The 13415-nt window shown below is 51.6% G+C and overlaps 1 protein-coding gene across 4 annotated transcripts in view; it reads right to left on the reverse strand.

The window, feature by feature from the left end:
• Positions 1-1646: 1646 nt before the first annotated feature.
• Positions 1647-13415, reverse strand: part of PDGFRB (platelet derived growth factor receptor beta) — a 32337-nt gene continuing 20568 nt past the window's right edge. The window contains exons 14-23 of one of the 4 annotated variants that reach the window (XM_005418728.2): positions 13254-13364; positions 12758-12911; positions 11761-11927; positions 11375-11493; positions 10162-10284; positions 8661-8772; positions 8278-8377; positions 8062-8167; positions 7241-7479; positions 1647-6733 (exon numbers count right to left, since the gene is read on the reverse strand). In XM_005418728.2, coding sequence (XP_005418785.1) covers positions 6583-6733; positions 7241-7479; positions 8062-8167; positions 8278-8377; positions 8661-8772; positions 10162-10284; positions 11375-11493; positions 11761-11927; positions 12758-12911; positions 13254-13364 — 1382 coding nt within the window. In that variant the 3' untranslated portion in view covers positions 1647-6582. The remainder of the gene's footprint in view (positions 6734-7240; positions 7480-8061; positions 8168-8277; positions 8378-8660; positions 8773-10161; positions 10285-11374; positions 11494-11760; positions 11928-12757; positions 12912-13253; positions 13365-13415) is intronic. The other 3 variants (XM_031055155.1, XM_031055156.1, XM_031055157.1) reach the window with 3 other exon arrangements.

Here is a 13415-nt window from a genome sequence, read left to right on the forward strand (position 1 = left end):
ACCCCAGCACTGAGCACAGCTGGCCATGGTGCCATCCCTGCCTGAACTGCCCTGCAGCAGTTTGGGGACACATATGGAACACCTGTGTCCTACTGGTACTGAGCTGTTGGTGCCCCACAGCTCCTGGGTTTGTCACTGCAGTCTCTCTGCTTCCCTGAGCTTCTCCATGGGGTGTCTGTCTCATCACTGCAGAGGAGACTTGTTTTGGGGTGGGGGAAATGCCCTGCTGGGGGTCCCCATGTTGGCCTGCTCATCTCCAGCCCCAGGACCCCACCCCAGAACAGGCTGACATGCAAAAGGTCTGCTGGGCAGGGATCAGTGGGAGCCTGCAGGGTTCAGGGCTGAGGTCTGTCCGTTCCCCCTCTCTGCTTCCCCCCAGGCCTTTGATGCAGCCTCTCTGGACAAAAGGGGATTCTTTTCCTCCCTGCTGATTCAGCTCCTGGAGAAAAATGCCCTGACTGAGCCGTGCCAGGTGACTCAGAGCATATCTGGGGAGAATCAGCCTGAGCTGGTCAGGGAGGCTGCAAACCTCCACTCTGGAAAAATGAGCAAAGGCAGGAACCCAGGAAAGGCTGGAAAGGGGAGCCTTGCTGGAACTGGACCTGCTTGCTGCTGCACTCTATGCCTTGGACCTCTGGGTACACAGGGAGCTTCCAGGAGCTGAGGGAGGCACAACTGATGCCATTGGGGGCTTCATTCATCATGAAGCCAGAAAACAGGGTCCACACTGATATGATTTAACCAAAAACCCCTCTTTGCAGCAACCTTGGCCTTTCCAAGCATGTGGCTCAGAGAAGGGGCAAACTGCAGCTTGAGATGGATTTTGGAGGAGCAGTTACATTTGAGCTAGAGAGGAGAAAGCTTTGGGCAAGACTCACAGGGTGCCTGTCTCTCATGGCTGGGGGACCTCAGTGCCTCTGAAAGGTGACTGGGGAAAGGTGATAGCAGCAGAGAGCACGTGGATCTGAGGGAGTGGTGGTGTGGGGAGCCAGGATTTTGGAGTTGCAGATTTTGAGGGCATCAGCAAATTCCTCATGCTAGAGGGAAGGGAGGAGAGCTGGGCATGGGGAGCCCTGTGTGCTGCAGAGTGGCTCCTCTGGTGCCCTGCCCTGTTGCTGTCTCCAGGCCCTCCCACTGTCCTGAGCTATTAAACTAGGTGGGAAAATCAGTGCTGTGGTATCTGCATCTCCTTCAGCCCAGCCACTGTTCAGTTTGTCATTTCTGCTGCATGCCTACCCTGATCTGAGCACAGACCCAGCAATGCTCCAAGGGGCCAAGTCCTTGGCAGGGACAGCTGGCCCAAACCCCAGTTAGTGGGGATACACACAGGAACAACTCTGGGAACAATTCCCCATACACATGGGAATGATTCCTGGTATCCTTCCCTCCACCCACATGACCCACAAGCTGCATAGCCACCAGAGATGGGGCAGATCCTGCCCCTTTTCCTTACCCTGTCTCTGGGCTCAGCTGCTCTCTGCAGTGCTTCTCCCTGCCTGGCTCCCAGCTGGGCTTTCACTAAGCACTGGGGTCATGCACAGAGTATTAACATGCTTAGCCTTCACCCACCACAGGGTTAAGCTGTATTGCCAGCCCCATCTGAGTGGGAGCAACCAAAAGCAGGCAAATAAAGGAAGAGATGGGCCTTTGCAAAATGAAAAACACCTTTATTTTTAAACTCTTTCTTTAAAAATGTATTTGTAAAAGTTTACAGCATAAAAATAATATCTCATGGCTATAAATGTGACATAGTACAAATCCTACAAATACAACTGTAAACCTAGAAAAGTGTTAACTCTTTGGTACCTTAGTCTGAACTCTGTTTTTCCCTTTGCCCTTGTACTGATTTTGACAGAGAGCATGGAGATAGGTGCTGCTGCTGTTCAGAAAGGCTGCAGAGGAACAGTGTGATGCCAGCAAGCCAGCACAGCAGATGGGGAGAGGGCACACTTTGGGCAAGATTGGCAGTTCTGGTGCAATCAGTCCTTGAAGGAGGAAAGAAGAGGAATGATGGGACACTGCAGGCCTCCCAGGACAAGCTGCCCTCCCGGCCTCCTCCCACCCCAGGCAAGAGTTATCTCTCCAAAGTGCTGCTGGAGCAGCTCCCCTGCCTTTGCCAAAGCCAACCAGATCCACCCTGGCATCTCCCAGAGGCCTCAGGTCTCCAGGTTAAACATGGGAACGATGCTGGTAGCCCAGCAACCTGTGTGCTGGGCTATGAAAACTTATTCTTAGCAATATCTGGCCTGCTTTGGGCAGGTCCTGCAGATGCCATGGTGCCTCCACTGTTACACTCAGCACGCAGGCAGGGCTGGGATCTGCTGCAGCAATGACCTGTGTGGCCCTGGAGCTGCTCAGGGAGCACCTGCAGCTGCCCTGGCTGCTCTCTGCCTGGCAAAGGATGCCAGAAGGTTACTGAGGGCCACCAAAGGGCAACCTCTGTGCTCTCCAAGTGGGAGCACAACCAGGCTGCATCCAGGCTCCCTGATCATCCTGGAACCCAAGCTAGGCACTGAGCCCAGCCAGGGCTCCTCCTTGCACTTGTGTGTTGGAACAGGGGCTTTGTCTCCTCAGCACTCTGTGAAATCCCCTTCTCCAGATCTGCCAGCTCTGCACAGACCTTGGGCTTCCTCTCAGGCAAACCCTGAGTGCTCAGTGCCCTGTATTTGTGGTGCTGTCTCCCCACAGCCCAGAGCCCTGACTGGGAAGAAAGAGAAGAGCTGCTTCTCACTTCTGGCTGACTTCCCCTGGCTGCACATCTGCACTGCACTTCTGCCCCCATCCCCGTGGGACCCTGCCACAGCCCCCTTGGCAGGTGAACAGAGACAATTTAGTTACAAGTAAAGTCCACTGTGCTCTAGATTTCACACAAGACAAACAAACACTAAACGTGACACTCGCACTTAAGGAAATAACACACTCAAACTGAGAAGGACAAAAGGATTAAAACCTGTGCACACATCAGTCTGAGGAACACCTTAATGTGGAAAGAGACACCAGAGTGCTGCATTAGTTTCTGGGATACACATATGAAATAGTGACTGGCAGTAGGATTATGCTTATACTGGTTCTGATAACAACGTAACAGCTGTAGAGTAAAATATAATCTACAAATAAAAAGATATTGCACTAGAGATGGGCCCAAGCTGTGGCATGTGTTCCTTCATGGAGGGCTCAGTTTGGGTCCACCTCTAAACACAAAAACACACCCAAACAAAAATACTGATTATCAAAAGAGAAAACCCAGTGGGACCAGTTCCCTTCAGAGTCTCACCGGAGAAATTATGGCTACAAAACTGATGGGCCCAGAACAGGCAAACCTTTCTCCTGGCCTTCACCTGCCAGGCCATGCAGGGACTGGAGCAGAGAGAGAGGGAGTGTGGGGCTGGATCTGTTGTTCCCAGCTCTGCTAAGCCCTCTCTTGGAGGGATGCTTAGGAAAATAAATTGGCTTTGTCCAGCTGCCAGCTTGTCCCTGGCTGAGAAGGTCTGGTCACTGCAACTTGCTAAAGGTGCTGTGAAAGGTTGAGTAAGGACAGGAAAATACCACAAAAGTGCAAGACTCAGCCCTTAAAATCACGGGCCAAGGGCAAGTATTTGGTCATATTCCTCTGGAGTGCAGAATGGTACCATTTTGCAAAGTCTGGCGTACCTACTTTAAGAAGAAATAGGAAGGTGGGAGTTGCATCTCATCAGCAGCCAGAACAGATTTTGATGCAAATAATAATTGCAATAAATCTAGAAATAAGACAAAATGCAATAGGCATTCAAATGTAGCTAATGCCCAGGTAATGGGACAGGATACCTGAGCTCCCCCAGCAGGGAGATCCCCCCTTCCAGGACTGTGGAAACTATCTGATAGCGTGAAATTAGTAATTTAATTAGCAATTAAATCTGTACAAGATGAAGTTTAGAACAGGATTTTTGAAATAAGCAAATGGCCAAAGGGAAAGTGAGAAGGTGTTAATTGACGGGAAAGCTTTGGGCTGGAGGGAGGTAGTAAAAGTAGCTCTCTCAGATTGTTCTGGTTGCTAGAAGTATATAATATTTTTATTAGTCAGTCCAGCCCAAAAATAACAGTTTGTTAACAAAATTTGCTGATGACCCAATGTCTGGAACAGCAGGGAGTAGCTTGGTTAGACATGCTGGAAGTGTAGAAAGACGTAGGTGCCTAGATTGGTCAGAGGATGACTCCAAGCTCTCAGTATGTTGTGGCTGGGAAAAAGCCAAAATTATCCAAAGCTACACCAGGCAAGTTGAGACCAGCACAGGCCAGAACTGATAATGCCCTGTGTGAGGTCTAGGTTTGACCTCACCTGGAATACTGGGTACTTCTGGTCACCTTTGGCAGAGAAGGATGAATTAAAAACGGAGCTGGTGCAGACAGGGGCTGTTAGGATAATGTGATGTGCCATCCTCTGGGCTCAAGTTGCAGTGACACAGATCCTACCAAGCACCTTACATGTTAAAAAAAAAAATCAAGTGATCTGACCCAAAGGATCTCATAAATTACTGCTTCTCTGCAGTGAGGATTATTTAATGAACTGTGGCCATAGGAGATGGCTCCTTCATTACAAGCCAGAGGAACAGAGGATGGAAAAACAGTTGTCATTCACAGTATGTTTCCTATGGATGGTGGGGAATCTGACCACATAGGCTGAAAATATCCTCTGCTGGCTGCCAATAAAAGTGCTATTTCTTATGTTCACATTTTACCAAGGACATCAGCCCACAAAACACCTACTCTTCCTTTAGCTGCATAAATGGCAGAACTGGAATGGTAGAAAACTTTAAACAGAAGCTGCTCTGCTGGGGATTTCTGACACAAGTTCCATATTTTTTTAAAAAATATTAAATTCTCAGTGGCTCTGAGGTGGCAGACCAACAAGATGCTGACTGAATTTCTGATTTTGTAAACCTGCCTGAGCAGTTCCTGTAGGATGCACAGAGAGATGTGCATGAGTAGGGCAATGAAGAGTTAATGGGAGCAGGGGACATGCAGTGAACAGAGCTCTGTGTGAAGTGAAACTCATTTCAGAGAAAAACCTGCTGTCTTCTGTGGTGTCAGACCTGTGGTTTGGGGGGTCCAGCTTTCATCTCTGCAGAGGTGGGGCTCACAACTGATTTCCAAAGCCTGGTGCTCCTCCTGCTTTGGGTCTGCTCATTCAGCACCAGCTGAGAGCACAAAAAGCCCCTGACCCATCTGTGAGAAGTGGGGAAGGAGGGCAGAAGCAGGGGGAGCCCATTTAGTTTTCAAAACATTCTCCAAGAGAGAGGAATCCTCCCCAATTCCTCTTGCCCTGCTTGGTTCCCCACGACATATCACAGCCCTGGCAGGCTGCAAGTGGCTCTGCCTGACCCCAGAAGGTGGCAAAGCATGAGATAAAGTTCAGCTGTGACCAAGGAGCTTCCCAGCCTGTCTCCCTCTCTTTCTTTGGAGCTATCCCTGGCTTGGTGTTCTGGTATCCTTATTGCTGCCCATAATCTTGCAGTGACTCAGGAGGGAAGGGTGAGCCCTCCCATCCTGAGAAGGGGTGTTTGGGTGAACAGTTTATCAAAGGTGAGCCTTTGCTTCCCAAAGATAAGGCACAAGGATTCTGCAGCTGGCGTGGTTATATGATTTCCCAGCAGATGAGCTGGGTGTAGTGGCAGTAGATTAATGAATAACCATATTGCTTCCTTATACTGGCCCCGGCTAGTGGATTAATATATTTGTTCCCTTTAAATCTTCAATGGAGAATAATTAGCTTAGTGTCCACACAGACAACACGAACAACAGTGACTGCCCTCCTTGCTTTATAACCAAGTCATTGTGAGGGCATTTGGAGCTCCTGGCATGTCCCTGGGGCTCCTGGTGCCACGCTGGGCACAGAAGGGTGTGACTCCAGGTGCGTGCAGAGCTGTGCCCCAGAGCTGTGAACACTGTAGTGCTTGTGATGCTCCATCCACCATGGAAGCACTGCCAAGAGAGGAAAATGGTAATTCTGTACCTCCCAGACACTGGCTGGCCTCTTCAGGCTTGGAGGAGAATCCAATGTGCTCCTGGCCTCCAGCAGCTGAAGGTTGGTGCTGCAGGTTCTCTACACTCCAGCAATGGGCTCCAGGTGGATGATCTGTCCCAGTGGCATTACAGAGAACCACAGTGTGGCTGGTGCTGAGACCATCAGAGAAGTGCTGGTGCAGAGGAGACGAAACTCTGTGCCATGGAGGAGGAAGAGGCTGGAGTGTCATCTTAGCAATGCAGAAAGTGGCCTCTCGTGGAGATCCAACCATGTCTTCCACTTGAAAAGGTGTTGGTCTGTGAGATGTCTCCCTCCTGCAGTGGTTTGATCACTGAGGAGGATGTGGCAGTGATCTAGAGGGTTTCTGGCACTGAGCCACCTCTTTTTAAGGGGGAAGGGGATGACAATGGGGAGAAGTCTTTAATTCCCCACCCAGCACTGGGAGACAGGAGGGAAGGAGGAATGCTGGGGCAGGAGGGGATGTCCTGATGTACAAGCACAAGCATGGCTCTCTGTGACATCTGGGTCAGCCCCCTCGGCTGGCCTCTCCATAAGGAGATGCAAAGTCAGCCCAGCTCTGACTACAGGAAACTTTCCTCCACCTCTTGGTGTGCTGTGGTTGGCTCCTGGCAGCCTGGCTGTGGGTCAGATTCCTGCTCCTCGTCCTGCTGGAGGCCCAGAGGGCTGTCACAGGATATTGTAGATGATGTGTTGGCCTCGTTCAGCATAGAGCTGAAGGGAGACAAGAGGGAGAGAGAAATGAGTGTCCTGTCCCAGGTCTGTGGGTGGGAGAGGATTCCCAGAAACTGGAAAGTGTGCTGAGTTCCCAGCAGCCCCACACTATCTGAGTAGCTTCCCCCAGTGGAACAGACCATACCAGGTGGGTCTATCCAGCCTTCAAACACAACACATGGCTGGTTGGGTTCTGCAGAACGTGGTTCCCTGCGTGCTCCCCTCCCTGTGAGTGGGACTGCTTGTCCTCAGCTGTGCTGGCTGATGTGCAGGGATGTGACACTGTGCCCTGTCTTAGCTCATGTCCCAGCTCCTCTGGTTCATCTCCATCCTTGTGGGCTCCTGCAGGTCACAGCGCCTCAGATGGTGTGACACTGCCCTCCTTCTCTCCCAGTATATCCACCCCTAGTCTGTGCCTCAACAGAGCACCCCCATTTTCTCCGGAGGTCCCCGTTTCAGATTTGGACAGCTGAGGGAAAGGACAATGCTCAGGAGCAATGTTCTTACCTGGCCCTGCTGATGGAGGCCTCCTGGGGGAGGTCAGAGCTCCCCTCGGGTTTGGGGTCGGGAAGGGGGATGATGTAGTCATTCTCCCCCCCGTGCTGGTGCACAGCTGTGTACAGGATGTGGCTGCTGGGGGAGCTGGCAGCCAGGCGGGCGTTGTTCAGCACAGGAACCACGGGTCTGGTGCGCACAACCGCGGGGTGGTCGCTCTTCATGAACTCCTCATCCACCTGCTGGTACCTCTGCTCCCACAGGAGGTGACCAAAGAAAGGGAGAGGTCTTGTGAGTGGGGAGAATGCACTTGTGTTGTGTTTCCTTTTCCTGCCTGCCAGGTTTTCCTAGAGGGGCTGGCATCTTCTAGCTGGGTTCAGCTGCCTTACTCCAACAAAGATAAACCATGAACCTTTCCTAAGGGAGAGATCAGTGGCACAACTTCACAGCTCCAAAATACCACATGGCTGGTGGCAGGATTTTGATCTCCTGCCAGTTCTGATTTCTGCAGTTGCTGAGTTACCAGCTGCCTGTCTGGCGATGCAGTTGTCTCAGCAATGTTCCTGGGATGCCCAAACCACCTTCACTGGCTGCTTCAACTACTGCAGCCTTGGTCACAGCAAAATCCTCTGCCATGATGAATGCACACATGTCACAGTGTGTGTTCTCTGTTCCCTCACTCTCCACGAAGCTGCTGACTTGCACAACCTGACCAAACACTCCTGAAGAAAGTCCAGACCAGACTAAACATTGGCCCCCAAAGCCTGACTAAGGGCCCTCACCAAGGCACTGAACCTCTTCTGTCCCTTGAGGACAGGGTCCTTTGGACATACCTTCCTGTAGCAATCCACCAGGAGGTTTCCCATAAGCACCACCAGCTGTGAGAAGGATGGCCTGATCTCAAACTTCTCCTCCCAGCACTTCTGCATGATGCTGTAGCTGGCAAGAGGGAAGGGAGAGCACTGGGTTATCAGGTGAGGAAAACAGGTAGAAATGCTTCTGTGGCACGTAGAGCACATCCAGGGGAAACACATGTTGGCATCACTTACATCTCATCAGAGGCATGGGTGGGTTTGGACATCCGATAGCCACGTTTGATGGCGTTGTAGAACTGTTCATTCATGGGCAGCTCAGGGTATGGAGTCCCTCCTGGGTGTAAAGGGAGAGCAGGAATTAGGCTGCAGAATTGCCTGCCACCCTCCAGCCAACATGCATTTCACACCAAGCTTTTCTTATTTCTTTACCTTTCTTGTTTCATTTCACTTCCAAAGGCAACGTGAGCATGGGGAAGAAGGAGACAGGAAATGAAGTGCTACTCTGACTGGTAAAGTAGGGACTTGGGGGTTAGAAATGCATTTTTATTGTTTTAGAAGGGATCCTCCTAACATGATATCAGAACTACAGACACCACCATTATCTGCAGGGCACTCACCTAGAGTGAATATCTCCCAAAGAAGAATCCCAAAAGACCACACATCACTCAGGGTAGTGTAGAGGTTGTTGAAGATGCTCTCTGGAGCCATCCACTTAAGCGGCAAGAAGGTCTAAGAGAGAATCAAAAGTGAAATGAGAGTCAGCTGTATCAACAGCAGTTGTTTCAACAGATAAGAGCCTGACACCCAAATTACAAGCAAAGAAGAGCCTTCAGATCTGCCTGTGAGTCCAACACATCTGTTGACATCTGCTGTCAGTCAGTTCTGGGAGGGACCAGTTGCCTCTTTCTTGGTGCAGAACAGACCCAGCAGGCAGGAGGAAAGAAGGGATGTGCTGTGTCCATTTCCATCCCAGCCTGCCATGATGAATGCACACATGTCACAGTGTGTGTTCTCTGTTCCCTAACTCTCCAGGAGGCCACTGACTTGCACAATCTGACCAAAGACTCCTGACTTTGGAAATCTGAGACCAGGCTGGAGGAGGCTAAGGGGTGACCAGAAAAAAGCCAAAGGATACATCCAGCTTCTTTTCTGTTCTTACTCACTCAGAGTAATAAAAATGAAAGCCTCACTTGTCCAGCTTGTAGGCAGAACTGGCTGCTGCTCCTGGGATTTGCTTGCACAATGAATACCAAAATAATCTCCAGGAAGGATTGCAAAGGGGCTCAGTTTCATTTCCCATTTTGGACAGGAAACCAGCTATGTCAAGGCTGGACTGAAAACCCCAACCCCTCTGGGGGAGGGTCCCCCTGATCAAGCCCTGAGTACCTGTTTGACAGCACATGGGAGAAAGCATGAGAGAACTTTGCAGAACTTTGCAGATTAGATAAAGATTGGGGTTTAAGGCACCTGTCTCCATTCTCAGCCTCAGTTTCTCTGGGAATTACATGGCCTGTTTTGCTTGGGATTGGAGATTCACAAATGCCTCAGGGCTGGAGTGGAGAGGTTGTTGTAAAATCACAAGGAAATGCGTTCTGGCAAAGCTCAATTACAGCCTTATCCTCTTCTGCATTGAAAGATTGGAGACATCTCTCTGGAAAGTAGCTGCTTGCAAGAAGACACTTCTTCTTAACTTGTGGTCTAGTGGTTAGAGCAGAATCCTGTGAATCTCTTCCCAGAGTGGTCAGTGAGTCACTACAGCCCTACCAAGCTGCCCAACCTTGCCTTCCTCCTGCCTGAGGCTCAGGACCACACTCAGAGCTGGCAGGACGCAGCACTGCTGCTGTGACCAGGACAGTGTACAGGGGACAATCCTGAGTTTTGCTACTTCAGGTTCTTCTGTAAAGAGCCAGGAGATGTGGGCAAGCAATTCTGCTACTTGACAGTGTGCACAGCAAACAAAGTGAAGGATGGTTGGCTGTTGACATCATCTCCTGGAAGCCCTGCCCTGTCACCACCTCTGGGCACACTGGTGGACAGGTGGCTCACAGGGGGAGTATGTAGGGAGTGCCAGGTCCAGAGCCCCGGAAAGAAGGAGCTTGCAAAGCTCCTGGTACTCACACTGCCTTTGGAGATATAATTGGAATCCCTCATGATGTCCCTCGCCAGGCCAAAATCACAGATCTTCACCAGCTTCCCCTCACAGATGAGGACATTCCTGGCAGCCAGGTCACGGTGCACACACTGCAGGGGGGAACAGAGCACTGTCACTGTGAGGAGCCTTCACACAGCCTGAGAACACAGCCCAGCTGCTGCACCAGCCCATGCCTGGGGCTGCAAGAGTCACCTCACATCATTTCAGGTGTCTCCTTGACCTCTGGGGACAATCATGGCTCCACCACCAGCAGAGCTAACACATTTTTGCTGTTTGCCTGGACTGCTTCCTCCATGACAGCATCAGCCATGCAGATCCTGCAGAGGAACCTGACCAACCCAGCAGAGAGGGGATTGCCAGGGCTGGAGCCAGCGAGGGGACTTGGTGGGCTGGGAGGAGGGGGTGTCTCCATCTCTGTTTGGACAACCCAGCCTAGCAGCCTGAACACATCAGAGTTACACCAGCCTGGCTTGTGCCTCCTACTCTGCCAGCATGTTGGATGTTTTCTGTATGAGCAGCCCTGACATTTGCTGTGGGAGCACTGACCATGCACTTTTAGGGATCAGACTGTCTGGCTGGGGGCACAGAGCCAGGAATTTCTCTCTGCACCGATGCCATTGACGCCTTCTGTTAGCCCTGCCCTGTGTGATGCTTCACACAATCCAGCTATATTACTGTCTGCCCTGGGCTAAGCCAGGCCTTAGGAAACCCCAGAGCTTAGACCTCCACGGTGGCCTAATTTCCACTGAAGAAGCACTTCTGATGAGCCCTGGGGTGCTCAGAGCATGCAGTGCAATAAGGGTGTCTAGGAAGAGTAGTTGCTTGCTGCAGAATGCCTTGTGCTTTAGCTCTCTGCAGGCTGTTTGGTCATCCCAGTAAACAGGGATGATATAATGCCACAGCTGTGCTGAACACGGCTCAGGAGGAGCACAGAGTCAGGGAATTTGAGGTCTGAAGCTCAGTATGAGCCAGGGTTAGCTGTCACATGCAAATATAGTCATGCTGATCTCCAGGACTGTGTTTCCAAAGGGAAGTGGTCAGCAGCTCTTCAATTGCACAGCCACTTATCCCACAAGGAGTTTGGCACGGACAGAGGGACAGTGGGAGGAAGCTGACCACAGGACATGGCAGAAAACACACTGCTGGCCACCACCACTACAGACCAGCCAGAATACGTACATTTTTGGAAGCCAGGAACTCCATCCCATTGGCCACCTGGAAGCTGAAGCCCACCAAGTCCATGTAGCTGAGGAGTGGAGACTCATTTATCAGTGTCACCCGGTCTGTCCTTTCAGGAGCTGGAGGGCAAGCAGAGATGGATGTTGGTGTTACCAAGATCAGAGATGGATGTTGGTGTTACCAGCACACTGGTGAGCCTCCCAGTAGTGGAAGGACACACTGGGAAATGCTCTGCCTCCAGAAACAAAGGGACACAGCTGGGAGCTCTCACTGTGAGGACATCCAGCACTGCTTCTGGACAAGTCCCAGAAGTGACCTTAGCAAGCAAAAGCATCCGGCACCCAAAGCACAAGCACCTCTCCCTCCTGCTGTGGCCCGGCTGTTACCTGAGGGGGAGTAGCCATCCAGCTCATAGGGGGTGCCATAGTTAGAGGACTCGATGTCAGCATACTTGACTTCACCCTTCATGTCAGACATGGGCACATAGTCCAGGGAGTCATCCTTGCTCATGTCCATGTAGCCCCCGTCACTCTCGACAGACATGGAGAGGTGGCTGTGGGGGGAAGCGAAGAGGCTGCTCAGACCCAGAAGAAAGGAGGAGACATGAGGGCTGAGGGCAATGATTTGTGAGTCTGCAATTCCCAAACCCTCAGCTCCAGCACCGAAATGTCCCACACAGCTGGCAAAGAAGCCCTGCATCATGGATGAAGTGGTGTGCAAATGGAATAGTGTTTAGGAAGATCTCAGCTGCCTTCAGGCAGAAAGGGCAGGGGGGAGCTGTAACACTGCTCTATTTCACTATTGTTTTGGCGTGGTGGAAGGAAGTGCTGCTTTCTAACTTCCCAGGGGAACATTTCTCTGCACCGCTGTGCCTGCATCCCTTACAGCTGGCAACCAGATAAAGGACAAAGGACCATTTCCCTTTCCTTGTGACACCTCTTGTGCAATTGCCCTCCTTGTAGCACTTCTCCCTTAGGCTCGGTAGCAACCCTGGAAATGCAGAGCTGAGATCTCCAGTGATTCAGACATGCTGGAAAACCCTGTGTCTCTGTACTCAGTGCATGGCTATGGTTATGCAAATAAAGTTAATGATGCCAGGAAATATTCCCAACTGGCATGGAGCAGCTGGCAGGTGCGCTAGCAAACTCAGGCTCTGGTTTGCTAACTCCTCACTGTCAGGAGCTGCTTGGAGGTCACTGGCTGGCACATGGGCTGGTCTAACAAGGTAACAGAGGAGCCAGAGCTGTGTCCCAGTGCTGGGCCAGCGTTTATTTCACTGCTCTGGAGAAATGTAGGATCCTTCCTGAGGGTACCGGCCTCCCTCCGTGATGGGGCTAGGACGGGGCAGGCAGCAGGCAGGAGGAGAGAGCTGCTTTCCCGTACCTGTGCGCGGGGTCCTCCTTGGGGGTGTTCCCGTAGAGCTCCGCCTCTCGCCGTGCCTTGTCCCCGCAGGCCTGCAGGAAGGTGTGCTTGTTGCGGTGCAGGTAATCCACCAGGTCCCCGTAGCGGCAGTACTCCGTGATGATGTAGATGGGTCCTGGTGGGACACAATGCCGGCATCAGCCCTGCCTTGGCCACCCTGGCTGTGGATTTCACTGCACAAGGATATAACCAGACTGCAGGGTGTCAAAGGGAAAAGCCACCTTTGTGATACGGAGCATTTTTTGGCATTTGAAATTTGTGTTTGTGGAGGGAGATGGGGGTTAACTGGGCCTTCCCAGTTTCAATCAGGCTGGAAGAAAGGTGTTCAGAGTCCCACAGGGCTTTCTTAGGCGAAGTTTGAATCATTTGGAACCAGAAAACAGGAATTACTCTAAGGACAGCTGTCCCCTTAGCACAGCCCAGGGAAGCAGAGACAGGGTGCTCAGGGCTCAAGTACCTCCTTTGGTGCAGGCCCCCAGCAAGTTGACGATGTTGAGGTGAGGTCCCAGGTGGCTCATGATCTTCAGCTCGGACATGAGGGCTTGCTTCTCACTGCTGCGGGCTGTGGCTGTAGGGTAGAGCCAGTGTGAGCAGCAGGGCAAGGAGGGGACAGTGTGGC

The sequence above is a fragment of the Geospiza fortis genome, unplaced genomic scaffold (genome assembly GCF_000277835.1).
Source record: "Geospiza fortis unplaced genomic scaffold, GeoFor_1.0 scaffold55, whole genome shotgun sequence".
NCBI lineage: Eukaryota > Metazoa > Chordata > Aves > Passeriformes > Thraupidae > Geospiza > Geospiza fortis.